At 38.1% G+C, this 27,950-nt stretch overlaps 2 protein-coding genes and 1 long non-coding RNA gene across 4 annotated transcripts; 2 read left to right on the top strand and 1 right to left on the bottom strand.

Annotated features, from left to right (window-relative positions):
* Window positions 1-4: 4 nt before the first annotated feature.
* On the bottom strand, window positions 5-1,498 carry LOC133533254 (uncharacterized). Its single transcript, XR_009801840.1, has 2 exons — window positions 635-1,498; window positions 5-347 (listed from the first exon to the last, which is right to left on the bottom strand). It is a non-coding gene; the product is annotated as an uncharacterized LOC133533254 (long non-coding RNA).
* An 11,224-nt stretch (window positions 1,499-12,722) lies between these two features.
* On the top strand, window positions 12,723-14,097 carry LOC133533257 (ATP synthase mitochondrial F1 complex assembly factor 2-like). Of its 2 annotated transcripts, none has more exons than XM_061872213.1 (2): window positions 12,723-13,469; window positions 13,811-14,097. In XM_061872213.1, coding segments are annotated over exons 1-2 (273 nt in total). In that variant the 5' UTR covers window positions 12,723-13,468; the 3' UTR covers window positions 14,083-14,097. The 2 variants fall into 2 exon arrangements, with proteins under 2 accessions (XP_061728197.1, XP_061728196.1); XM_061872212.1 differs by lacking the exon at window positions 12,723-13,469 and adding an exon at window positions 13,484-13,624.
* A 2,994-nt stretch (window positions 14,098-17,091) lies between these two features.
* Window positions 17,092-27,688, top strand: LOC133533255 (ranBP-type and C3HC4-type zinc finger-containing protein 1-like). The gene is made up of 4 exons (XM_061872207.1): window positions 17,092-17,724; window positions 24,306-25,536; window positions 26,243-26,973; window positions 27,272-27,688. Exons 2-4 carry the CDS (start codon window positions 25,332-25,334, stop codon window positions 27,572-27,574), a joined length of 1,239 nt encoding a protein of 412 aa, XP_061728191.1. The 5' UTR covers window positions 17,092-17,724; window positions 24,306-25,331; the 3' UTR covers window positions 27,575-27,688.
* The last annotated feature ends 262 nt before the right edge of the window (window positions 27,689-27,950 follow it).

Raw genomic sequence — 27,950 nt, 5'->3', positions numbered from 1 at the left:
ACAATTTTATATATATATACATATACTATTTATTGCATTTAATATAGCTTTTTATATATCTAAAACATGATCTTTGGCACATCTGATTTTACTCCACAATTGCAATTAGTGTAACTTGTAATCATATCACATATATTAGCCCAAAAAACTAAAAATACATGAATATATGACAGACAAAGTTGTTATTACATCTATCCGATTGTCGGACACTTTCTGCTCCACAGCTCAGTGCAGCGGTCTTGTTGATGGTCACCGGGAAACTACAACTAGTCACAATTATGTGGCGGATCCGTGCCTTTCCAAGGAAATGATATGACGCCCAAGGATTTTTTGCTCACGTTCACCCTCTAAAACAAAACAGTCACATTTTAAACAATACTATAACCTATGCCCCTAATTACTAACCTTGCTATTAGCAAGGTATTATATAAGCTATTAAATAGCTACCAGAGTTCTAAATTGCCAGCTAAAACAATGTTAGAATTTACTTCTATGATGAATTTAGATTCATTAGATTGTAATTTTGGACGCGATAGGGCGGCCGTGCAACTTAAGAGGGTGGTAAGATTAAATTTATGTATTTGAATTTGGCAATAGTACACTTATTTTATTTATAGATTAAAATATTTCTTACCTTGAAATAATTGTTGTTTCTTAGTTCAGTAAAATGGATTAAACTTTAACCGAGTCTGAGCGGAGATAATGTGCGGTGGATTTTTAATTTTAAAAATTAATCAATAAATCTATTTCAAGAATATAAATCGTTATTTAATCATTTTATATGAAAACTGATAGTTTTGAAAATGAAAATAGTTTTGCGTCAATGACTTTGACTGCATTGACATTGCAGACTTTTGTCTATGTTCTAACCGGCCAGACCCAAGTGCAAGGCTTTATGGAGGGTATATTGATGGTGGAAAGCAGTGACGAAATAATAGGAATATATTGATGCAATATTGATTAGGTTTATTCAGAGAGAAAATCAACACATGTTACACGATCGATATAATGACATCAAAATAGAAAACCATGTCAAGAAAACAAATTCAAATATTCCCGCGATCATAGACAATATGAACAGCCAGCACTTTCCAACACCTTCTCCTGGTGGATGCTCATGTGGCTGCAGTATGGCACTATCCACACATTAACGTCTCACAGTGTCCAGCAAACTTCACTTTACCCAATGGCTTTGTCATTATGTCTGCTAACTGTACTTCGGTTGGGCAGTAGCTTATGTTGATCAGCCCTTGCACAAAGTGTTCGTGTATGAAATGGTATCGCACGTCTATATGCTTAGATCTTTTGTTGCAGGAACCAGATTTTACTAGCTGTATCGAGCTTTGGTTGTCGACATGAAGATTTATTTTTGCTTCTATATCTGTTATTTCCTTTAAAAACGATTTTAGGTATAACGCTTCTTTACAGCATTCTGCTGCAGCAATAAATTCAGCTTCTGTAGATGAAAGGGACACTATGGGTTGTCTCTTGGATGCCCATGAAACAGGTCCATTTGCTATCATAAGTACTGAGCCAGATGTGCTTCGTCTCGTCTTCGGATCTCCCGCATAGTCAGAATCCGAGTAGGCATTTATAATTTCTAACGGGCTATTTCTTTTAAACAGTATGCCCTTCTCTTTCGTTCCAACTAGATATCTGAATATTCTCTTCACTTTTACGACATCTTGTTTAGTCGGATTTTCAACATTTCTGCTAACTAAATTTACAGCCTGTGCAATGTCAGGTCTCGTTCTGGTCGATAGATACAGTAGACTCCCCACTACCTCTCTATAGGGGTATTCCTTCTCCTGAGGAGTTTCCTGTGTCGACTTGGCATCGTTGCTTCCAGGTGTGTCACAAGATTTAGCATTTTTCATATTATATTTTTCCAGAGTATCGTTAATATAGGTCTTCTGTGTCAACCTTATTCCTTCTTTGGAGTTATGAATTTCCATACCCAGGTAAGTATTTGGATTTTCATTTCTTTTCATCTCGAATTTTGTTTCAAGTTTTTTCAATAAGCAGTCTATCTTTTTTCGGTCTTTTCCTATGACCAGTCCATCGTCAACAAACAATCCAATTATTATTGACTTGTCTTCGTTTACGAATACGCATCTTTCGGTTTTTATTGTCTTGAACCCTAAATCAAACATCGCTCGGGTAAAGGTTTTATTCCATGTGAACGGAGCTTGTTTTAATCCGTATAGTGATTTTCGTAATCGACAAACTTTTTCCGTTCCATTTTGGCCAATGTCATAGCCAACAGGTAGTTTCATGTAAACTTCATCTGTCAGTTCGCCATATAAGAAAGCGGTCTTGACATCAAAAATCATGAAGTAGTAATTTTTAGATGCGGCAACGGCTAATAATGTCTTTAGAGCAGATTGACTTACAACTGGGCTATTAATTTCTTCAAAATCCAGGTTACCCTTCTGCTCGCAGCCACGTACGACTAATCTCGCCTTGTACGTACCGTCATCTTTTATTCTAAATACCCATTTGTTGGACAGAATCTTGTGTCCTTTGGCTTCTGACTTGTCAACTATTACCCACGTGTTGTTCTTTTCGAGTGAATCCTTCTCAGATTGAATTGCCTTCTCCCAATTTCGCTTGTCCGTGCTTGTCACAGCTTCTTCATAAGTAAGTAGCGAGCAGTCAGTTTTATTTTCAGACGCAGACATAGTAACACAACTACTTAGCTCGTAATCTCGTGTCCATTTTGGCGGCCTCACTACTCTCTGTGGTCTTGCACTTGGAGCAGGGTCAGGTATCTCAAATGGCTCTGAATTTTCTGGATCAGCAACAACAGGTTGGAAAAAAGACTCTGAATCAGAAGAAAATTGATTAGGTTCCTGAAAAGGTAAGTAATTATTAGTTTTACAAGGTTCTAATTCAATTTCTTCTTTTTTAGATTCTGAACGTGCTCGTTGAATATTTTCATATTGTTCATCAGTATTAATTTTGAAATGCATCTTCTCCATTATTCGTACATCTCTGCTGATAAAAATGTCATTTTTCGCCGGTATGTATATTCTGAAACCTTTTGCGTTTCTCGCATATCCTATAAACACTCCTTCAATAGCTTTCGCAGTCAATTTTCCTCTGCGATTTTTATTCAAAACAAACGCTCTGTTTCCGAATACATGTAGGTGATTTCCTGATGGTATTCTTCCTGTCCACTTCTCGTAGGGCGAACTTCCTTTCAGAGCTCTTACTGGGCTTCTGTTTATCAGGTAATTAGCAGTGTTCACTGCCTCTGCCCATAAATATGGAGGGACATTGGAGTCAAGCATTAGACATCTTGTTTTTTCCATCAGAGATCTGTTTTTTCTCTCGCTACACCCGTTCGATTGAGGTGTGTAAGGAGTAGTCAGTCTTCTGTTTATACCATACTCTTTGAGGAGGTTGTCGAAAGGTTTTGATCGGTACTCACCACCATTGTCTGTATGGAGGTTCTGTATCTTGGTTTTATGGAATAGTTCGACGTTCTTCTTATACTCCTTGAATTTTTCGATAACTTCACTTTTTTCTGACATGAAGTATACACAGCAGTATCTTGTGAAGTCGTCTATGAACGTGACGTAATACTTCGAACCGCCCAATGATTGATGCTCGAAAGGACCGCATACATCACTGTATATTATCTGTAGAGGCTCAGTAGAGAATATTTCACCATAGCTTTGAAATGGTAGAGTTGACATTTTACCTTTGATACAGGTTTCACATGGTTCAAGAGATTTTTCTTTGAAATCAAGTCCTCTTATCATCTCATTTCTTTGCATTAGTTTCAGGTCTCTCTCATTAGCATGACCTAATTTTTTATGCCACTTCATAATTTCGCTTTCTACTACAGGCGTGAAATTTGCTGTCTCCGTCGACTCTTCAAGTTCAAGGTAGTATAACCCATCTCTTCTCTTTGCTTTTAAAATTACACTTTCGTCTTCTAGTACACTAGCTTGATTCTTTTCAAATAAGACTTTAAAGCCATTATCTGTTATTTTGCTTACTGACATTAGATTATTTGTCAAGTCCGGAACGTAAAGCGTATTTTTTAAAATATATTCGTACTCATCAGCATGTAGTACCACTTTTCCTTTACCTTTTACATTTGCAGTATGCTTCTCTGACGCCAATCGTAATTTATCAGACACAGGGATTAGGTTTGTCAACAAATCTTCTTCTCCTGTCATGTGCGACATACAGCCGCTGTCTAGACACCACGATCCATTTTTGAATTTTGACGTATCAGTACTTTCAGTTGTCAGACATACATTGAAGCTCTTTTGTTGATTTTTGTTTACGTTTTTCTTTTGTTTTATCTTCGACCAACAATCTTCCGTTGAATGCCCTTTTTATTACAATTGCTGCACATTAAACTCTTTTTCTTTGCTTTCACATAGAATGCCTCTGAAGTTTGGGACTTAGATTGCCTCCTTGCTTCATGTTCTTCGATTATTTTTACCTTGAGAGTTTCAGGGCTAGGCAAAGTATCTCTCGACTCAATCGCCGTTCTAAAGCTGTCGAAATTTGTAGGCAGACTGTACAACATCATTATGCTTAACAGCTCTGAGTTGATAGTGACTTTCATGTCTTCTAGTTTACCTACGACATCCATGAAGTTGTTGAGATGGTCTCTTACATCTTCTTGAGGTGACATTTTCTTAAAAACTAATTGTTTTAATAGGGTAGCTTTTCTGGCTGGTCCCGAGCTTTGATAGATGGATACTAATTTATCCCATACCTCTTTTGACGTGTTGCAACCTTTAATTTGCTTAAGTTCTGCTGGAGATATTAGCAGTAGTAACTCAGACCTTGCTTTTCTATCTTCTTTTTCAAAAGCACTTTTTTCATCAGTAGTCGCGGTCTCCAATAACTTTTTTTCGCCGCTCGCGTATTCCCACAAGTCACTTCTTATTAAGATTGCTTGTGCTTGTAGGCACCATGTGTCGTAATTAGATTTCGTTAATGTTTCGATGTTACGAAAATTCGAACCCATTTTTCTTTTCTCACTTTTACACTTTTTTATTCTTCCATTTTATTTATCACTTTTATTTTACCAACCACGCTCTGCTACCACTGATGGTGGAAAGCAGTGACGAAATAATAGGAATATATTGATGCAATATTGATTAGGTTTATTCAGAGAGAAAATCAACACATGTTACACGATCGATATAATGACATCGTGTTAGAGCAAAGAGGATTGGACAATTGTTGACAGACTGGCTGGTTTGAATCTTGAGGGATGTTTTGAATGGAATGTGACGGTTCTCTGTCGAGCAAAAATTATAATTGTCAGCGGAGGCTGATTTTTGTATTGAGATTTATTTATTGTGTTATTTGAGTTATGTAATAGTAATTAAAGTGTTTAAATATATATAGTGTTTTCCTGAGATTAGTCTACAGGTGAGCGAAGTTCTCACAGGTCATGGGAAGTACGTTTTCCAAAAATCTGATCGACCTAATCATGAACGAGGTACAACACTAGTGTAAAACACAGAGAATTAATATTTTGTTGGATGTAGAGGAGAACGGCGGTAAGAACTACCAACCAATAACATCCTACTAGCTAGAGTAACATAACACAATGAGTACCACCATGTCGAATGCGGGACCGGGACTCCCGAGCATAGAGAAATTGCAAGGTAACAATAACTGGAGTACCTGGAAGTTTGACATGGAATGCGTATTGATGCACGATGATTTGTGGCACTATATAGAGAAAGTTGCTGACACAACAGATGCTACCGCAAAGAGAAACGATCAGAGAGCGCGAACTAAAATCTGCTTACTGATTGAGAGTCAGTGTAAGGTACACGTTCGTAAAGCCACTACTGCGTACGAGACGTGGAATAATCTTAAAGTAGCTTACGAAGATAAGGGTATCAACAACAGATGTAGACTGTTGTCAAGGCTAGTGAGCCTAAAACTGAGCATGTTTAATTCAATAACTGAATATATAACTGAACTGATGCAAGTTAGCAATCAACTAGCAGACTTGGGAAAAGAAATCGATGACGAATTACTAGCAGCACTCATGCTACAAGGCCTACCAGAGGAATATGCGCCTATGAGATTGGCGCTGGAGAGCGCGAACATAACCTTAACTTCGGACTATGTAAAAACAAAACTGCTGCAACTGGATGAGAACAGAATGAGTGCAGGCCCAAGTAGCAGGCCTAGCTCGAGCTCCGCGCTCACTACATCAAAGCATCACAACAATCACAAGAAGCTTGTTCAGAGGAACAAAGAGAAGAAGACAGTAAAATGTTTCATTTGCGAGGGACCGCATAAAGCTTGTGACTGTCCACACAACCCACGTCAATCGAAGAGGAATCATATGGCGACGGCACTAACTAGTGTGAATCGAGAGAAGACTCATCAAGACGAGTGGATTATAGATTCGGGAGCGTCAGGACATATGAGTTTCAGGAAGGACTGGATGGATAAGTTTGTGAACTTTGACAAAAAGGTAGAAGTGAGTTGCGCGAATGGAGGTAAGGTTTTTGGAGAAGGTTTTGGTATTATAGAGAATGATTCACTTGATATTAGCATAAACAATGTGATGTATGTACCAGATTTGTCTTCAAATTTATTGAGTGTGAGCTCTATGGTTAACACAAGAAATAAGGTTGTGGTTTTTAATAAAAAGGGTTGCGAAATTTACAATGCTGATGAATGTTCTATAAAAGGGAACCCATGTGTAACTGGGAAGCATGATAGAGGAATTTATAAACTAAAATGTTCCTCAGAGGCAGTTGCACTGGCGTCTACAATTGGAAGCGAGATGGAGCTTTGGCATAAAAGGACGGCACACTTGAGTGTACGTAACCTGACTTTATTGAGAGACAAAATGGCAACAGGGGTAAGTTTTGAGAACATTATTAACTCCAAAATGGACTGCGTAGCCTGCTTGATGGGCAAGCAGACTAGGCAACCATTTAAACGTAACCAGGCTACGAGAGCTGGAGAGCTCCTCGAGCTAATTCATTCGGATATTAGCGGGCCAATGAGTGGTAAGTCTATTGGAGGTCATAGATACTATATAACTTTTATCGACGACTACTCGCGAAAAACTTTTGTATATTTTCTTGAGGCCAAAAGTGAAGCGTTTGAAAAAATAAAAGAGTTTATAAATTTAGCAGAGAGGCAAACAGGAAAAAAGGTGAAAGTAATAAGAACTGACAATGGAACTGAATATGTAAATAAAAGAGTAGATGCCTTTCTCAAAGAACATGGCATTAGGCACCAGCTCACCATAACATACACGCCTGAACAAAATGGTGTAGCCGAACGTGCAAATCGCACGATTGCCGAAAAGAGCAGAGCAATGTTACAAGAGGCAGGACTTCCCGTCAGTTTTTGGGCTGAAGCAGTCAATACCGCTGTATACTTGAAAAATAGAAGTCCCACAATAGCTGTAAAGAAGATGACGCCAGAAGAGATGTGGACTGGACGAAAGACAGACTTACGTCATCTTAAGGTTTTTGGATGCAAGGCATATATGCACATACCAGATCAAAAGAGAACCAAGTGGGATCCGAAAAGCAGAGAGCTGGTATTTGTAGGATATTGCGAAGAGTCAAAAGGGTACAGGCTGATAGATCCTTCAAACGGAGAGCTGCATAGAGCCCGAGATGTAATATTTTTTGAGAACCAAAAATATGAAGGAGGCACAAGGGCTTATGATCCTGAGAAGAAGCAGCACGTTACTATCAACCTAGAAGAGAATGTACAGCAAGACGTAGCTCCAAAGCAAAGAGATAATGTTCAGCAACGGGGAACTCTACAGCCAAGAGAAAATGTTCAGCAAGAGCGGAAAATTCAGGTAGAGAACCTGGAATCAAATGATGGAGATCATGATGCTCATGCTGAAATATCCGATGGTGAAGAAAACTGGGCTTCGTCTGAAGAGAGACCAGATGGAGAAAATAGAGATACACCAGTAGATATTTTACCAGCTGAAGAGAATAGAGACACTCCTGTTGAACCTTTAGTGGAAGAAAGGAGATATCCACTCAGGGACAGAAAACCTGTTCAGTTACCTGATTACATAACCTACCAAGCGACATCAGAGTTTGATGATCCGCTTACAGTGCAAGAGGCATTATCCAGGAAGGATGCTCAACAGTGGAGAGACGCGATTAAGGAGGAGCTAGACGCACTGAAGACAAACGGAACGTGGACTCTAGTAAAGCCTGAACAAGCAAGCAACGTTGTTGATTCCAAATGGATATTTAGAATCAAAAAGGAGGTGGGGAATAAAACTCGTTACAAAGCTCGCTTAGTGGCACGCGGCTTTAGCCAGAGAAAAGGCATAGATTACGATGAGACTTTCTCACCGGTAGTGCGACACAGTTCAATGAGACTTCTCCTAGCCTTAGCAGCTAATCTCGGTCTACAGATTGATCACATGGACGTAAAAACTGCGTTTCTTAATGGAAGTCTTAATGAGAGAGTCTTCATGCGTCAACCACCACACTTTGAGGAGAAAGGGAAGGAAGACTACGTGTGTCTTATCCAGAAGTCTCTATATGGACTTAAGCAAGCACCACGATCTTGGAACTTGAAGTTACACACTGAGCTGGAGAGCCTAAACTTCAAACGATGCAAGAACGAATCGTGTGTCTATATGAGAAAAACAGATAAGGACATGATAATCCTCGCTGTTTATGTAGATGACATTTTGTTACTCTATAACAACGAAAATGAGATGAAAAAGGTTAAAGAAGAACTAAAAGCAAAGTTTGAGATGAAGGATTTAGGAAAGGCCGAACTGTTTCTTGGAATGCGGATAAAACAAGAAAACGGACTTATCCAAATTGATCAAGAGGAATACATTGACAAAGTCCTTCGCAGGTTTAAAATGGAGAACTGTAAACCAGTCAGTACACCAGGAGTTCCAGGCCAACGTTTCCAGAAACCACAAGAGCCATATACACCTGATAAAAGTATACCCTACAGAGAGCTGATAGGATCACTGATGTATATAGCTGTGTGTTCCAGACCGGACATAGCACACTCAGTAAATTTTATGAGTCAGTTCTGTAACTGCTATGAGGAAGTTCACTGGACTGCTACTAAGAGAATCTTAAGGTATCTTAAAGGTACAAAGAGCATGGGACTCAAGTACTCCAAGGAGACATACGGATGTATACAAGGATTTGCCGATGCTGATCATGGTGGAAACTTAGTTGACAGAAGATCATATTCTGGCAACGTCTTCACGATGGCAAAGGGAGCTATTTCATGGCAAAGTACAAAACAAAGAAGTATAGCTTTGTCAACAGCCGAGGCTGAATATATGAGCCTATCGGAAGCTGCCAAAGAAGCCATATTTCTTAAAAGGTTCCTTATGGAAATTATGGGAAAGGAGGAGTCTCCCATAACAATACACACGGACAGCCAATCCGCTATGGCAATTGCACAAAACCCAGTGCAACATCAGCAGACTAAGCATGTTGATGTTCGCTACCATTTTATAAGAGAAGCAATCGAAAATGGTGCAATTTCGCTGGCATACTTAGAAACGAAGCGAATGGTTGCTGATGTCTTGACAAAAGCCGTTGTTAGAGAGAAGCATGAGTTTTGTCGTAGAGAGATGGGTGTGTGTTGAAGGCTGTTCGTTAGTGAGAGTGAAAGGAACCAGGAGAGTTTGGATGAGGATAGAATGTCTGAGGGAAAACAATTGAGGAGGAGTGTTAGAGCAAAGAGGATTGGACAATTGTTGACAGACTGGCTGGTTTGAATCTTGAGGGATGTTTTGAATGGAATGTGACGGTTCTCTGTCGAGCAAAAATTATAATTGTCAGCGGAGGCTGATTTTTGTATTGAGATTTATTTATTGTGTTATTTGAGTTATGTAATAGTAATTAAAGTGTTTAAATATATATAGTGTTTTCCTGAGATTAGTCTACAGGTGAGCGAAGTTCTCACACATCGAAATAGAAAACCATGTCAAGAAAACAAATTCAAATATTCCCGCGATCATAGACAATATGAACAGCCAGCACTTTCCAACATATATGTGCCTCTGACCTCCATAGATTTTATGAACATAGACAAAGACAAACTGAAATATGTAATAATTTATATAAAATAATAATAATTTACATATGGTAGTGTGACATAAATCAAAATATTTGATAAAAATGATTTTATTTGTTCCCAAAGTTGAATAGACAAAGTCAGATAGGAGCAATGTTGCTGTAACAAAATATTTTTATATTTATAACTGGTATCTATTTCCAGGAGGTCAGACCACACATGCGCAATTATGAAGCGTCATGTCTTTCTAAGGAAGTCGACAGGCCTTGATAATGAATACTTTAGAATATAATAAAATAATTCAATTATTGCAGAAAACATATTTTATTAGTTGGTTAAAAACCCACACGCACGCATATACAGCTTGCCCACCACCTAAATGGCTAAACGGGGGGCCTTGGTATTACGTGTGTATGTACATGTTATAGTTATGTGTCAAACCGTAAACTGTGACGTCACACAATTTTCAAAGAGCGTTTTGGGCGCGAAAGCATGTGTCAAAATATATTTTGTGTAATTTAACATATTTAAAGCCGTTTTTAGGGTAAAAGTTGAATTTTAGGGCAACGTTTAGTTAATATAGAACGTATTACAAGCATTTCAAAAAATTGGAAACAACCCCATTATTTACAAATACATAATGTTGTGGTACATTTAATATCCAAAAACAAAGAAATAAAACTTTCTAACAACTTATAGGCAAGGTGCCTAGAAGGCTGGCCGTATTTCTATTTCCCCGCTGTATGGCGATACTTATACGCTGTACGAAATAGTGGCCAGCCCTCTGGTCGAGCCCCGAGGCCTCTATTAGGCGCGCCGACAAATCTTTAAAAAGCCGACGCGCACTTGGCTCCCATGGCCCCAAGGTTTCAACGCCAAACGCCGCAAACATGTAGCTGCTTCCTAGTGCTGAATATTTGCGGCGCTTGAGGCTTTCGGCCGAGGATGCCGCAGCGCCAGCGGTAACTTTGATGCTCGGGACATGGGACGGTGCCAGGGTATCAACGCATGTAGCGTCCCAAACTAGCGGCCGATCCATGCTCCAAGGCACCAGTGTCATTCCGTCGGGTCGCTTGCCATCGTCCCTGGCTAGACCGCTGGGCTCAAGTACTGCCGGCACTCTGGCACTAACAAGGGCCCGACGGATAACATCATTGATACTGGTGTGGCGGGGGATTCTTCCAGGACGCACGAGAGGCCATGGTGGCCTAGGATGTCCACCATGGCGCCGCATTGACAGCGATGTGGTTGGTTAGTTGATGCCCCTAAACGTAAGCTAGCTGCCAGGCGGAAGGTAGTGTCATCCAAAAAAGTGCCAATATTTAGAGAGGGTAATGCCTGCAGCCACAGACCCGACTCCCACTCCGCAGTCGCAAGAAGACGAGCTCGGTCTGTCGAACTAGTTGACGTATCTAAAAGGTTTTTTCGTACTAGTTGACAGAGAGGCTCGTCCCATTGCTTCTGCGAGCAAGGATTGGCAGGCGGATCCGTGTTGGGGCAGGTTATAGACCAAACGTTCTTGGCCTCGGAGCAATGTGCGGCCTCCATAGATCCAATGGAAGAATCTAATGTTTTCCCTATAAGGCTCTGAGCACCACGCACCGAGGACAAGAACGCAGGTAGAGCAACACAGGAAATTTTGCGGATTACTTAAAAGATATTAGAACCGTAATTTGAATATAGCGCTAAAATAGTATAAGAAGGTCATTAATTTCAGTAGTATATTGATATTATTACTGCCACAATGGTATCTTTTTAACATTGGCAACATGTGCGAGTGAGACACAGGGCTCGGATTTTGCTATCTCAAGTGGACCGTTTTCTCTAGTCTGGTACGAACATCTTTTAGGCTCGGTGATAAGGTTCAATTTTATCCTCCCGAGTCCTGGATATAAAATGAGTACGCTCGCATAAAAGGCGAGAGTCCTTTTTAACACCTTCAACGTCAAGTCCTGGATAAAAAACGAGTCCGCTCGCATAAAAGCCCTTTATAACACTATCAGTGTTGAGTCTTGAACCTTCTGTTGCTTATTTTAAGGTTTAAAATGAGTTTGTCAGATTTTCGTTGGAACAAAGTTGATTATAGACTGTAAGAAGAATACTTTAAGCATATTTTTTTTACAAATTATTTGGGCATTATAAAGGCCTCTCGGCTTTTATGCTACTAAGATTATATGATAAATGTAGGGAATATGTGTCATTTTGTATGAAATCAGGTGTATCTTTGAAAAATAAAATAAAATATTAGGAATTGACAAAATGCTATAATTATGAAAAATAACAAAAAACACAGAACCATTCTGTTAAAAAAAAACATAAAAACCTTTAATAAAAAATTAAACCTTTAAGTTAAATCAGTCTACTTCTCACATCACACTAGTTTCCTTATAAAGTAACTTACTTACGTATTTTAACAACAATTGAAATAAACCTTTTGTAACATTATATAACTTATTAATTTCTCAATACAAAATAATGTCTTTGTGCGCGTAACTATATAATAAAAAAATATTCATCTATGTGTTTTAAGGAACCAACTTCAAGTAGCCACTTTGATACACACGGATCTAACAGAGTACCTCCTTTTTAGAAGTCGGTTTAAGTACTAAAACCTTCTTCTATTCTAAGTGTATCAAATACGTCTTTGAAAATCGATTCAGCCAAACGCAAGAAAATCAGGAAAAAACATACATAAAAACATAGGGGTCAAACTGAGAGCTCCTTTTTTTAGTCGGTTCTAGTACTGAACCCTTCTCCTAAATGTAGCGCATACCTCTCTGAAAACCGCTTTAAAATCGATTTAGCCAAACGCGAGCCAAAATCTAAACAAAAGTAACAAACAAACATACATACATAAAAACATACGGGTCAAACAATTTCTTGTATGCTTAAAATCACTACTCAACAATAATGTAAGTATAGCATATTGACCGAGAGTCCGTTAAGACGCCAGAAACATGGCGACCTACACTATAAACTAAGTCCATAGAAATAGGATAGTATAGAACGACTGTCAAACTTCAAAAGTGTGACCAAAAATGAAATGCAAGTGTTCGGCTCCTTAGTTTACCTCAACAATATCGAAATTTCCTGTAAACAGTTTGGATCTATCACAACAATACACAAATATAAAACTGTTTTTTTGCGCAATTTAGACGAAAATTGCGTTTTTGTTTGATTATACATTGGACATGTAAGCTTATTTTGCAAGAAATTTTGGGAGTAGTGCCTTTTTAATAGGCGTACGATATTTTCTTCATCGGTACGATAATTTTGACACTCAATGATAATTCTCTTCCACTCACCTGGCAACACTTTGTTAAGTCACTGTCACTACGATTAGTATTATAGATAGCCATAATATCTCCAAAAAGCAAATAGTCACTACGTTCTTCAGTATCTCTTATGAGTCTGTGCTACAAGTAAAAAAGTGTTCTTATAAATATGCAACTAAAATAATTTCTACACATAAAGTATTAATAAGTTATTTTGAAAATGCAGGCGTTTACAACACAGTCATTCTCTAGTTTAATTAGAGCGCGTCTTAATACCGAATTCTTCCCTCGTCAACATTATGGTTAGAATTTTTAAACATTTACTTTTTTACACTTTATATGTCTTTCCAATATAATATAATCTAGATTAGACTAATAATAGACAATCACTAAATAAATTTGCATCAGTTTAATAAATTTGCATCAGTTTACATCATCATCATGTTACATTTTGGCCTGGATTTTATATTGGTGATTTGCCATTATAGTGACCCGCAAGAGGTTTTACCGCAACACTGGCATCGTCCAGAGCGACAGCAAGTGGGAAGTGACGCTGGACCACCGGCGACTGAAGACGCCGAACGGCAGCGTGCTGTCGGTGAGCAGCGAGCCGCTGGCGCGCGCCGTCGCCGCCGAGTGGGACGCGCAGCTCGAACACATCACACAGCCCACCATGCACCTGGTAAAGAGTGCATACATTCCAAATTTCCAACTTATCCTAATATCCCACATAAATATGACGTATGGTCACCCTAATTAGAACGAAATGCAATGCTCTGGTTTGACTTCTCATGTGGACACACTTTTTGGCCAGTGTACTGTAGCCATACTGTAGCTTATTATCTACGTCCGTGCTCGGGCCCGATAACGAGTCTGATATCAGGCCTGATAAAGTGTGGATGTAATTGGCACTATATCCACCTTTCCCGATAATCATTTTCGATTTCTCGGAATATCAGCACATCGTTACCAATATTTGCAATGTAAAAAATACGTTGTCTAATTGCCAAAAATGTGAAATGTTTGATATTTTTGGCATTATAGAGAAAAAAATGTTGACAGCGACATTTTTCGCTATGGTAATGTGTTGTGTTGTTTTGTTTGCTATGGTATTGCTGATCAAAGAGCATATAATCCCTACGTTTTAAGAGACGGGATTCCCATACTAGCGAGTGGAATCAGTTTGTTTCGCAAATCATTACCAACAAAGAACCATAGTACCAACATAAGCGATTTAAATAGTGTAGCTACACGCTTGCGTTTCTTATCGATATCGATAAAATGGGGAGGATTGAAACATAGACTCCTGTTTAAAAATGTTGTACTCGAAATCAGGTTAGGATGGAGTCCACATTTAAGTTGTATGTTATATAATGGATAGTTCTATGAGTGGACTAATACGCGGTAGGGTTTAATGTGGACCCGAATTTTTTTTTACAACACCTTGTTTGAAAGAAGATTTTTCTTCCCCACTAGGAAGGATCACAGTAGCACTTTTTTTCCATACTAGGAGGGATCAAAGTGACAATTTTCTGTTCTAGAACACGTTTACTTCTCTTTTTGCATACTTTTTAGGTTAAATTAAATTTGTACCATAATAATTTCCTCATAAGTGATGAGAAAAGCAGTTCGTAACGTTTATCACGTGGTAGCAAATATATTTCCACCTTAGGGTGGTATTCCACCTATCTAATTTCTTGGCCAATGTCATAGCGTCTCGCTCTCTCATTAAGCAAAATGTGAGACGCAATACACGTTGGACAAAGAAATTGCATAGGTAAAATACCACCCTTAGGCGTTAACACTTGATTCCCTCATTACGCTAGGATTCTATTTTACAATACCTCGTCACACTCAGAATGTAATTATAAAATCCTTCGCTATTTTTTATTTATTAAAAGCTCTATTTCAAATTGATCTGCACATACATGTTTCAATAAATGGAACTTTTCTATGGAAAGATGTATCAGGTCTTCGTTCCCAGCAAACTTGACCCACTGCCTGCATCTGAAAACATTCAGCCATGGACAAACATGACTTTATCTACATTTTATATTCCAAGTATTTGTTAATGAGATGATCAACTCATTATTTAGCGCTAATATGCATCTATAAATCATGTATTTTTAGCATCCAATTATCAACAACCCTTTATCAATGCTCTAACTTTTTATGTATTTTTATGTCTTTGTCTGTTAATCATGAGAACCGGTCTGGCCTAGTCGGCTGTAAGCCGATGGTCCCAGGTTCAAATCCTGATACGGGCATTTATTTATGTGATGAGCATGAATATTTGTTCCTGAATCATGGGTGTTTTCAATATGTATATATCGTTGTCTAAGTATCCACAACACATGCCTTATTGAGCTTACTATGGGACTAAGTCAATTTGTGTAATAATGTTGTATAATATTTTTTATTTATATAAAAACAGATTAATTTACTTACATTTCAGGTTAATATTTTAAATAATATCTAGATACAAAAAATATATTAAATAATGGTCATTAATGCATAGATGATAGATAATTTTCCACTGAAAATCTTCGACGAATTAATTTTGTGTCATATTGCATGCAAGTTCTCAGGAAATTTCACATATTTTATTTAATTATTTACACTGATATTCAAATAAACATACAGTTATCGATAGTTTTAGTACATCCCTAGTTCACAACTAAAAATAATATAAAATATCTAATTTTCGATGTGTTTAAAGCCTGCTGCACCAAAATAAGGTCAAAAGTATATAAAGCAATACGTACCGGTCTTTATCCAAGGGAAATGTCGCCATAAAATTCCTTTTTTCGTGATTTTCTCGAGTGGCTCGCTTCAAGCTGACACGAAATACCCGAACAAAACATTGAAGCCCTCATAACAAACAAAACAATTAGGCTGACAGTTGACTTGATGTAAACTTGACAGTTTTATTTTTTTCTTCGTTGGCAAAGATTTGCGATACAAACTCCATACAAAACTTTTATTGTTCCTTGTTGCGTCAGCCTGTTGCTGATATACTCCAGGCTGACGCAACTAGGAACAAAATAAGTTTTGTATGGAACTTGTTTCGCAAATCTTTGCCAACGAAGAAAAATAAAACGTCAGTGCTATTTATTCTGTCAAGTTTACATCAAGTCAACTGTCAGCCTAATTGTTTTGTTTGTTATGAAGGCTTCAATGTTTTGTTCGGGTATTTAGTGCAATTTCTTTATTATTTAGTGAAAATATTGAAAATAGTGAACCGTGATCAGAGTAAAGAGCGACTTTGTTATAATGCCACCGAGAAAATGGTTTACTAAGTGTGAAATATGTGGCAAACGAGCCACTCGAGAAAATCACGAAAAAAGGGATTTTATGGCGAAATTTCCCTTGGATAAAGACCGGTACATATTGCTTTAGATACTTTTGACCTTATTTTGGTGCAGCAGGCTTTAAACACATCGAACATTTAATAGTTTATATTATTTTTAGTTGTGAACTAGGGATGTACTAAAACTATCGATAATTGTATGTTTATACACAAATAAATGCCCGTACCAGGATTTGAACCTGGGACCATCAGCTTCATAGGCAGGGTTACTGCCCAGTAGGCCAGACCGGTTCTCATGATTAACAGACATATAAATACATAAAAAGTTAGAGCATTGATAAAGGGTTGTTGATAACTGGATGCCGAAAAACATGATTTATAGATGCATATTAGCGCTAAATAATCAGTTGATCATCTCATCAGCAAATACTTGGAATATAAACTGTAGATAAAGTCATGTTTGTCCAAGGCTGTATGTTTTCAGATGCAGGCAGTGGGTCAAATTTGTTGGGAACGAAGACCTGACGATACATCTTCCCATAGAAAAGTAACATTTATTGAAACATGTATGTGCAGAACATTATGAAAATAAAGCTTTAAATAAAATAAAAAAACGACTTAAAAACTGTATTAAAATAATTCGGGTCCACATTAAGCCCGACCAGATATTAGTCCACTCAAAGAACTATCCACTATATAACATACAACTTACATGTGGACTCGATGCTAACCTGATTTCGAGTACAAAATTTGTAGACAGGAGCCTATGTTTCAACCCTCCCCATTTTATCGATATCGATAAGAATCGCAAGCGTGTAGCTTACTACACTATTTAAATCGGTTATGTTGGTATTATGGTTCCTTGACAGTTCTTTGTCGTAGATTTTGGTAATGATTTGCGAAACAAACTGAGTCCACTCGCTAGTATGGAAGTCCCGTCTCTTAAAACGTAGTGATTATATGCTCTTTGATATGCTCATGTTTTGAATTGTGTTATTTGTTTTGTTTTGACTTTATTTTGTTCGGGTCATTTTGGACTGATAATATGGGCATTAATTAATTTTACAGTAATCGAATTCAGTAACCAGCAAAGTAAGTTCATTTTAGGGAGATTAAAATTTATTCTTGATATAACTTAAGTATTTCTTTTAGACTTTTTATGTGCATGAAACAAATTTTAGGTTAAACTCATGTTAACATTGTACAATTTATTTTAATGTCGTGCAAAATAATAAACATCGACAACACTGTTTCGGAATTTTCGAACTAGGACAGCTATTATATATATTACATCTTAACTCATTCATGGCCAAGACCCGTCGAGCGTACACTATACGCCGGGCCACCGCACAAACCGTTTTTAGCTAAACGGTTTGACTCTACTTATGCGTCTCTGGGCCTGGCGCAGACGGTAAATAAATCGCCGGTTATGAAGCCGGCCAGTTGAACAACATTTTTATTAACAACCTTTTTTCTGTACCTATCGAAAAACAATATTGCAGTTTGTAGGAATGAACATTTTTATATGCTGTGTTTGTTGTTGTTGTTTTGAGTCAAATCGTAACTAAATCATATTTCCCATATTACTCCAAAATACATTTCTAATAGGGGGGATGGTATGAATCACTTCTTGAACTCTTATGAAAAATACCATATGAAAGATAATACCGCCGCTCCGGTGCATTCTTTGATTATTGTCCAAGTAGGCCCAATAAGCTTACATCTGGTAGGTCATTATCTTTGTTTTGGTAAACGTCATTATAATAGTAAGTAAAGAGCACTTAAAAGTTATTAAAATTGTAAGATATGATGTAATTAGTGAACCTATTAAACATGAAAAGGTTCATTTTATTGACATCTAAAAAAACAGATTTCCTTCACTGACTCACTCACTCACTCATTTGCTGATGTCATCAAACCACTTAGTTCCTGAAGTTATGGAAAGCTGAAATTTGGTATGTAAGCTAGTATTAGTACACAAAACACAAAAAACTGAAACTTCTAGAACTGAAATTTTTCCCTCCCAACTAGGGATTGCAAACCAGATTGATTTTCAATCCGGCCGGATCCGGATAGGTATAGGGAAACTAAAGTTAATTATATAACATATCTTTCTAGTTTTTTGCGTAATATGTATTCCTCCTAAATCTATAATTTGAAGTTAATAAATAACTTCTTAACAATAAAAATTAATTTGCATTCAAAATAATTGTACAATACAAAAAACAACAACAACAATAAAATAGAACTTAGTAGTAAAAAGTGTTACAATATCAATATCACTTTAAAAACAAAATATGAAATCGGTCATTTCTTATATTTAACCATTCACAACTGCTCTAATGTTCGTTTACAATTATAAATTTGATTAGTTTCCAAAGCCTGATGATGGGATGTGGGGTGCGAATTGGAACTCCTTGAAAGGAAAAGTTTTCGAAACGTTCTTTGATTGAGTTCTTTGTAACATTGACATCCATTCTAGTAACAAAAGAAGATATCTTACTTTTAACCAAAATGATATTAAATGCGCTCCAATATTATCTTGCTCTCATTTTTTTGTCTGAGAAAGTAGCAGACTGTGTGATTTAAAAAAATTGAACTTTTTTTAATTTACAAAAAGTATATTGGGCAAATTATAGGGAACAAAATATGACAAGACGATCTCATGCAAAATATAATAGAGTGTAAGATTGAAAACCATTGTGGAAAGGGACTCCCTAAGAAAAGTTACATGGATCAAATAAAGAATTGAGTAGACATAGAGTAGCATGTACCAAGAGACGAAGGAAATTGCATAAGATTGGATGAAGCCCAACTCTAGTCGGTACCGCCGACTTAATCCTGCTCATTTGTTTAGTTTTAATCTCCTATCACAACATTATGACACAACATTAACCTTCTCTTTAGCATAAATTACAAATGCCTTCCATGGCATCTCCATCCTTTAATTTTTCCTTCTATTACAGTATTTATGTAATTGTCATATTGTGCCACCAACATGAAAGAAGAAAGAAATCCTCTTCTGTTCCCAGTCATTGTCATAATAAATAAACTTTTATCTTAATATATATTTTAGACTTTTTCATTAGTTTTTTTGTTCTGTTCACCTTCATACCTATAGGTACGCGTGCTGTATTGAGGCGTTTGTTTTATTTTGCTGGATCCGGTACCTCCTGAAAAGTGCTGGATCCGCCCGGATTACCGGATCCGCCGGACCGAATTGCAATCCCTACCCCCAACTCCTTAAACTAGGGTATGAAAATTTGTATTACTGTTTGAGGGTTGTTTTTTTGGAAAATGTTCAATATGGTGGAAAAAAATAGCGTAAAGGACTTAAGTGCCATTACGGTCTATGGCGCTTAAGACCATTGTGAGTACGCTGTAAAAGTGACTCAACGAAGTCTCTTTTTAGGGTTCCGTAGCCAAATGGCATAAAACGGAACCCTTATAGTTTCGCCATGTCCGTCTGTCTGTCTGTCTGTCTGTCTGTCTGTCTGTCTGTCTGTCTGTCTGTCTGTCCGAGGCTTTGCTCCGTGGTCGTTAGTGCTAGAAAGCTGAAATTTGGCATGGATATATAAATCAATAAAGCCGAAAAAGTCGTACAATAAAATCTAAAAATTTAATTTTTTTTAGGGTACCTCCCCTACACGTAAAGTGGGGGTGATTTTTTTTTTTTCGCTTCAACCCTAGATTGTGGGGTATCGTTGGAAAGGTCTTTCAAAACTAATAGGGGTTTTCAAGAAACATGTTTTGATAAAGTGAATATATTCGGAGATAATCGCTCCGAAAGAAAAAAAAAATGTGTCCCCCCCCCTCTAACTTTTGAACCATAGGTCCAAAAAATATGAAAAAAATCGTGGAAGTAGAGCTTAAGAAAGACATTAAATGAAAACTATAGCGGACATGATCAGTTTAGCTGTTTTTGAGGTATCGCAAAAAGTTTTCCCTTCATAGTAAAAAGACTTACTTTAATTAGGTACTGATTATGCAAATTTGCCTATTTGTTTAACTCGGGTGAAAGGTACCATTTACTACACTTTAAGCTCCAGTTTAGCTTATTGTGACGGAAGAGTAACTACGGAACCCTACACTGAGCGTGGCCCGACATGCTCTTGGCCGGTTATTTTACATGCTTAAGCATATCGATCTTATCGCGAGGAATACATCTCACAGAGCTACTAGGCGTAGTCATAGAAGAAATATATATGGTACTTTGCATTGTTCAGCAAAGTAAGGACATCATCGATATCCCCCAAAGAAGTATAGAACTCATCAGTCTCATCACAATAATATTCCGAAAAACACGCATAATTTGCGGCTTTTATTTGATTAATCCCCAACAATCGGTGAAAAACGAACATTTTGAACAGTGCATGATTTTTTCTTAGGAAGATTTCTTTGAAATTGCGCCTGCTCTTTTCTAAGACATAATTTTCTGAGTTATTTGAACTTAACAGATTAAACATTAAAGGTACTAAATCCTGGCGTAATTAAAATAATTGTACCTTTGCGTTTTTCTTAAAAATGGGATCGATAACGTGAAAAATTATAACGCCTGCAAAATTGTAATAGCAAGCAAAATATAAAATGAGTAAAACTTGGAAACCACAAATAAAATGGCTCATATTATAATTGAATGTGAAGGTACAAAAAAGGTACAAAAATTTGGCTTTTATAGAAATTATCAATAACCACGGGATCATAGCGTAATAAAGTACACCCGCCATTCTGACTGTCAGGATGGCTGTTGACCTGTTTTGATGATAACTTTAAGTACCGTGAGGTACAATTTTTTTTAAACGAGGTACTAAATATAGTACAAATTAGGTACAAAAATATGGTATGCTTTTCATTTGATTTTATTTAGGTACACCCGCCATTCTGACTCTCACCGTTTTTGTCTACTTAGATCAGTGGTGGGCAAAGTACGGCCCGCAGGCCGGCTCCGGCCCGCGAAAGGCTTTTATCCGGCCCGCCGACGGTCCTATGAAATAATTAGTATATGGCATTGGCCCACGATAATCGCAAGTCATAATACAGTTTTGCTGCAATTCTAGCCCTCCTCTCAAATTTCTTAAACTTTCTAGCCCCCATGAAAAAAGTTTGCCCACCACTGATTAAGATTAGATAGAGAACAATTTTCATTACTTATTTAGGTTTTATAGTGTAAAAAATATTATTTTCGATGACTCGTAGAAAAAGTATTGTATACAATAGTGATATAATTAAGCTTTTCAATCTCGTACCTCACTTAGGCAACTCAGTAAGCTTCTTTGCTTAAACACGGTACTCGACTGAAAAGCTCTCTATTAGGTAGGTATATCACGATTGTATGAAATACTATTATTTATTTGGTTAGGTTGCTTGCATATTTTTGACATATTAAAAAAAGCGGCCAAGTGCGAGTCGGACTCGCGCATGAAGGGTTCCGTACCATTTAAGACGTATTAAAAAAAATCTACTTGCTAGATCTTGTTCAACATTTTACCACTTTGGACACACATTTTACCACTTTGGAACTGTCTCTCGCGCAAACTATTCAGTTTAGAAAAAAATGATGTTAGGAACCTAAATATCATTTTTGAAGACCTATCCATAGATACCCCACACGTATGGGTTTGATGAAAAAAAATTTTTTTTAATTTATTGACGTATTAAAAAAAACTATTCACTAGATCTCGTTCAAACCAATTTTCGGTGGAAGTTTGCATGGTAATGTATATCATATATTTTTTTTAGATTTTTCATTCTGTTATTTTAGAAGTTACAGGGGGGGGGACACACATTTTTTCACTTTGGAAGTGTCTCTCGCGCAAACTATTCAGTTTAGAAAAAAATGATATTAGAAACCTAAATATCATTTTTGAAGACCTATCCATAGATACCCCACACGTATGGGTTTGATGAAATTTTTTTTTTTTTTAATTTTTATGACGTATTAAAAAAAAACTACTTACTAGATCTCGTTCGAACCAATTTTCGGTGGAAGTTTGCATGGCAATGTATATCATATATTTTTTTTAGATTTTTCATTCTGTTATTTTAGAAGTTACGGGGGAGGGGGACACACTTTTTACCACTTTGGAAGTGTCTCTCGCGCAAACTTTTCAGTTTAGAAAAAAATGATATTAGAAACCTCAATATCATTTTTAAAGACCTATCCATAGATACCCCACACGTATGAGTTTGATGAAAAAAGATTTTTTGAGTTTCAGTTCTAAGTATGGGGAACCCCCAAAATTTATTGTTTTTTTTTCTATTTTTGTGTGAACATCATAATGCGGTTCATAGAATACATCTACTTACCAAGTTTGAACAGTATAGCTTTTATAGTTTCGGAAAAAAGTGGCTGTGACAGAATCGGACAGACAGACGGACATGACGAATCTATAAGGGTTCCGTTTTTTGCCATTTGGCTACGGAACCCTAAAAACGGTTGTTGTACAAAAAAGGAACATGATGTTGTCCTATTGAGTATTGAAAACCGATAAAATGTTCACGCCAACAAATTCAAATTTCGAACACAGGGAATCTGGGAGACACGATTTTAAAAACAAAGGAAGAATTTTTATATCAAACTTTTTCAATAGCTAATGCCCGCTCCACATTCTTGACAAATCTACACGGGACTTGCCAAATACGTCTATGTTCGTATTGTCTCGTATATGTTCGTGTTCTCGTCTTTCCGTTTCGTGTCGGTAATGTCGGTAACCATCAAAGGGCTCTCGTGAAGTTTCGTGTTTGCCTGAAACTATCCCTCCACACTCTTGTTCTATTGGGATTAAATAAATAACGGATAATGGCAGATAATTTATTTTTCGTTTCGTTGCGATGTATCGCAGTCATCCAACAATACCTTCGCCTATTCCAAGGGGAATCAGTAAGTAATTGTAACAAGCTACGACGCCTAATATTACAGAGACAGAAGTTTCGAAGATCTTGGATGAAAGTCCAACTACGACTGCGCAAGGCGAGAATGTAGTGGGACGCTCTCGGTTTCGCCCGATCTCGGCAAATCCGGTCTCGTGTAGGCTTAAGCGGGCTCCACATTCTTGACAAAACAACAAGATACGAGAGTGTAGACTAAGTATTCCTCTATGTTCGTATTGTTTCGCGTATATTTTTGTTGTGTCTCCGTTTCGTGTCGGTGAAATGGCCTAACATCAAAGAGGTCTCGTAAAATCTTGTGTTTGCGCTAAACTATTCCTCTACACTCGCTGCGCGCGTATCTGCGTCAGTCGGCCGCTGGCAAGCGCATAATACTGCAGCGACAGAGGTTTCCAACATGTCCACAACTGCACAAGGTGGGAATGTGGAGGGACGCTCTCGGTTTGGCGCAGTCTCGGCAAATGTCCCGGCAGATTTGCCCAGAATGTGGAGCGGCCTTTAGGCTAATTACTTAAAATCATCCTACCCTCGTATATGACAGTTCCTTCAGGTAGGTAGAGGCCGTCATTCGGCGCAAGATCGTGTAAAATGGCAAGCTGGTTTCTCACGCACACATACTCGATTATCGGATTTAACCCATTCGCCGCTCATCCCTCGAGTTAGAAAAGTGTCGTTATCGAAATCGGTGTTTTACGAAATCACATTGTGTTTAAATTACTCGCCTAATAAATGAGATAGACCATGAAGTCATTTCAAAATAAAGGTTTTATTTTATTTTTGTCTAGGTAGAATAATGGCACCCGACACGATAGATGATAAGGTCGAAGAGCTGCCACAAGCGCATAACGCTCAACTTGAAGACTCGACTTCAACAGCGGGGTACCCGAGGGCTTCAGACGATGCGATTAATAGATCAAATGAGCAATGGCAATTGTTGATTCAAACTCAAAACGCCCAGATGATGGAATTAATGCGTATGATTAATGAGCCGCCTCCTAATGTTGGCAGAGGATCACAGTCTGCAGAGTCCATTACATTGCCCGAATTTAATCCCGAAGAAGAGGGAGCAGATGCGGTGGCATGGTGCAAAGTGGTTGATATTTGCCTCGGTGAATACCCGCTTCAAGGTGGTGCCCTCCTCATTGCCCTGAGCAAATCATTAAAGGGCAGCGCCTCGACCTGGCTACCCCAGGTGACATATGACGGCATCACCTGGGACGAATTTAAATTTAATTTTCTCGCGTGTTACGATTCCGAGAATACATGCGCGGCAACAATGATAAGTATTAACAACAGCCGCCCTAAGGAAGAAGAATCCTACGCAGCTTACGCCAGCCGGATAGTGAACTCATTTCTAACAAGATGGAAGGATTTAACACCAGAACAAATGGCAGTTTCTTTTGTGTTAGCTCACATTTCCCGATTTGACAGCAGAGTTCAGAGGATGGCTCATATGACAAATATAATGACACGCGAGAAACTTGTCCAGGAGTTGTCAGGATTTTCTTATTTGAAACATAAACTACAACCAGATCCGGATGAAAATAATGACCTAACCCCGGAAAAAACGAGTTAAAAGAGTTTCTATTCAACGCCCTGCTAGAAAACGCAATAACACGAAACCTAAGAAGGCTACTGCAACGTCAAGTAAGCCTCTGGACGTTGCGCCCAGTTGTTATGAATTACAACCAAAGTCGGATAAAAATATACTTAAACTTAAATTAGTTAATAGTACTATTTCTATTGAACGGCCGGCCAGGAAGCGTAAGAGCACGAAACCAAAGACGGCTACGGCAACGTCCAGTACGCCAATGGATGTGATGCCTGAGATTTGTTATCGTTGCGGGGAGGGGGGTCACAACGCCATTGAGTGCCCGAAGGCGAGTGGCACTGCCAGCGCCCTTTTAGAGCCGGGACCCGGTAGCTCGGCCAGTGCACAGAGCCAAATAGACACCAGTAAACAGGACTGTGTGTGCTGTGGGTCACAACCTGTCACGAGAACCCTACGTCAGCCAGGTTAGTAATTTTATCATCTGCTTTTAAAAAACGCATTTGTGAACTTAGTGTATTCAAAAGTTTTAGTGAAAGTTAATTAAAATATCCGTAGTATTTTGTCTTATTGACTTGTTGACTAGATCTACTACCTGGTGTCGTGTTGGTTTTTGGGTTTGGTATGTACTGTAACGAAGGATACGGTCGAACTATGGTAGCGAATAAAAACGCAGACGTAGATTTCTGACATTATATATTTTTTTCTTTTTTTAGCAAAATCACACATATCGACTACTTCTGATGGTTACCACCTTCCGAATGCTTTATCTGGCACGGTGATAGTTCTGAATTCAAATCTATAACTGCTGCTAGTTATTTAAAAAAAAAACTGTGAAGGTTTCCAACCTTCACAGTACCTGTCGTTATCAATAAGGTAGCCAAATTTAAACACGAGCCCACCTTTTTCTATATCCCTTACAGTCTTTGCCTGGCGTAAGATCACTAAGGTCAAAGAGACAATTACTAGACACAATAATTGTTTTGTCAAAGCTTTGGATTATGTTTTCTCTTCAGTTTGTCATAAACTTAACTTACTATTAGTAAGTATATATATATATAAATAGGTTATACTTTTGCTTAAAGTCAAATAGGTATCCGATAGGATCAATGGATCCGCTTCGGTTATCATACTCGGTTTTACGTAAAGTTTAATGGTATTTTTTCTTTCTAGAATTAATAAGCCACACGGATTTGCTCGTGGGTTCGTCCTCGACAGCTACGAATGGTACCATATATATAAAGATTTCGACAGAAGGCAAAAACCATAACGTGCACCAGTCAAACGGGGAAGATGTGATGCCCGCAGTTTCACGTCTAGAAGATTCGTCGTCAGTAGCACAAAATAACATGGTATACATAGATTTAGATACAGAAGCAAATCAAGACTTAAACCAAGTAATCGAGGAGACTAAGGCAATTGACAAGTATGTCGAAGACATAAATCAGAACGTAATCCAAGCAAATGTGGAAAATGAGGCAAGCGATGTGTATGCCGAGTTAGTCCTTTTAGAGCAGCGCGCGCTGGTTTTAAATGCTGAAGAGATAGAGTGTGGAGTGTGCATGGACAATTATCAACCTGGTCAAGGGGTGGTTCTTAGAGAATGCGTTCACGCGTTTTGCAAAGAGTGCCTCTCAGATGTCGTGAAGCACTCCGAAGAGCCAGCAGTTTCATGCCCCGCCATGGGATGCCCTGGGTTTCTGGAGGAGCGGGAAATCCGCGCACTTGTATCTCCAGAGGAATATGAGCGATGGCTGGCGAAAGGGCTGGCTGCCGCGGAGAGCGGCGCTCGAAACGCATTTCATTGTCGAACCGCCGACTGCCAGGGGTGGGCGATGTGTGATCCAGATGTTACAAGGTTTCTCTGCCCTGTTTGCGATGTCATAAACTGCGTTATCTGTCAGGTATTTTAAAATACTATAAATATTTCGTACCTACTGTTCACCAGTATTGATAATACGGTACATACATCAACCAAAGTAAATTTAAATGTCTGAGGACTATGAGGTCATAATTCTATCAGTGTCAATCTTATCCAGAGCATCAACTTTGAAACACTAGTTACCTTTACCTATTTCATTCAGTAGGTAAATAATTTACATCTGGATTATTTGTTTGTTGTTAGTAATTGAAAGATTTATCTTAAATACTTAGAACTGGACTACACCACAGCAAAGTAAGTAGTTATCCATTTTCTTACAGGCGATTCACGAGAATGAAACTTGCGAAGAGCATCTCGCCAAGCAAAAATCTGACGAAAAGACAAAAACATACCTCGATAGCTTGCTGTCGCGCGGAGAAGCAATGCAGTGTCCACAATGTAGTGTAATTATAACAAAGCAGTTGGGGTGCGACTGGATCAAGTGTACGGCCTGTAAGACGGAGATCTGTTGGGCCACGCGCGGCCGGCGCTGGGGCCCGCGCGGCCGCGGCGATACGAGCGGCGGCTGCCGGTGTCGCGTCAAACGGAAGAAGTGCCATCCTTCTTGTCGCGATTGCCATTAGTTTAGAATATTATAGTTTGACCAACCGTCGTGTTACTAGAAAGAAAGTGTGATATTTAAGACGGAGCGTAAAGCCAGGAAATTAGAAAGAATAAAAAAAATCCTTGGTCTTTCATGCAACGTTATACAACTTTGAACATTTTCCAAAAAACGATACAACAGAAAAAATGTATATTAATACTACCTAACCTGAAAAAAACTCTGAAAACTAAATCGACAAAAAAATCTATTTAATTTTACAACCTGGTCACAAAATTTCACGAGAATGGGTTGAGAAATGAAGAAATCAACCTGTAGATGCCTGTTAGGCAAACATTGATTCGTATAAGTAGTCCATCTATTCTACTCTACAGGTCGCATTTCTAAACCAATTTTCG

This window comes from Cydia pomonella, unplaced genomic scaffold (assembly GCF_033807575.1).
Source record: "Cydia pomonella isolate Wapato2018A unplaced genomic scaffold, ilCydPomo1 PGA_scaffold_143, whole genome shotgun sequence".
NCBI lineage: Eukaryota > Metazoa > Arthropoda > Insecta > Lepidoptera > Tortricidae > Cydia > Cydia pomonella.
This window is presented reverse-complemented; position numbering and strand designations above follow the sequence as displayed.

What these genes read in the sequence shown, in the direction of transcription:
- LOC133533257 (XM_061872212.1), top strand. Translation starts at nt 13,543, where the DNA reads ATGCAGGCGTTTACAACACAGTCATTCTCTAGTTTAATTAGAGCGCGT. An exon ending in CTTCCCTCGTCAACATTATG is followed by an intron (nt 13,625 to 13,810) that starts GTTAGAATTTTT and finishes TTGCCATTATAG; the next exon opens with TGACCCGCAAGAGGTTTTAC.
- LOC133533255 (XM_061872207.1), top strand. Translation starts at nt 25,332, where the DNA reads ATGGATGTGATGCCTGAGATTTGTTATCGTTGCGGGGAGGGGGGTCAC. An exon ending in GAGAACCCTACGTCAGCCAG is followed by an intron (nt 25,537 to 26,242) that starts GTTAGTAATTTT and finishes TTTTCTTTCTAG; the next exon opens with AATTAATAAGCCACACGGAT. An exon ending in TAAACTGCGTTATCTGTCAG is followed by an intron (nt 26,974 to 27,271) that starts GTATTTTAAAAT and finishes ATTTTCTTACAG; the next exon opens with GCGATTCACGAGAATGAAAC.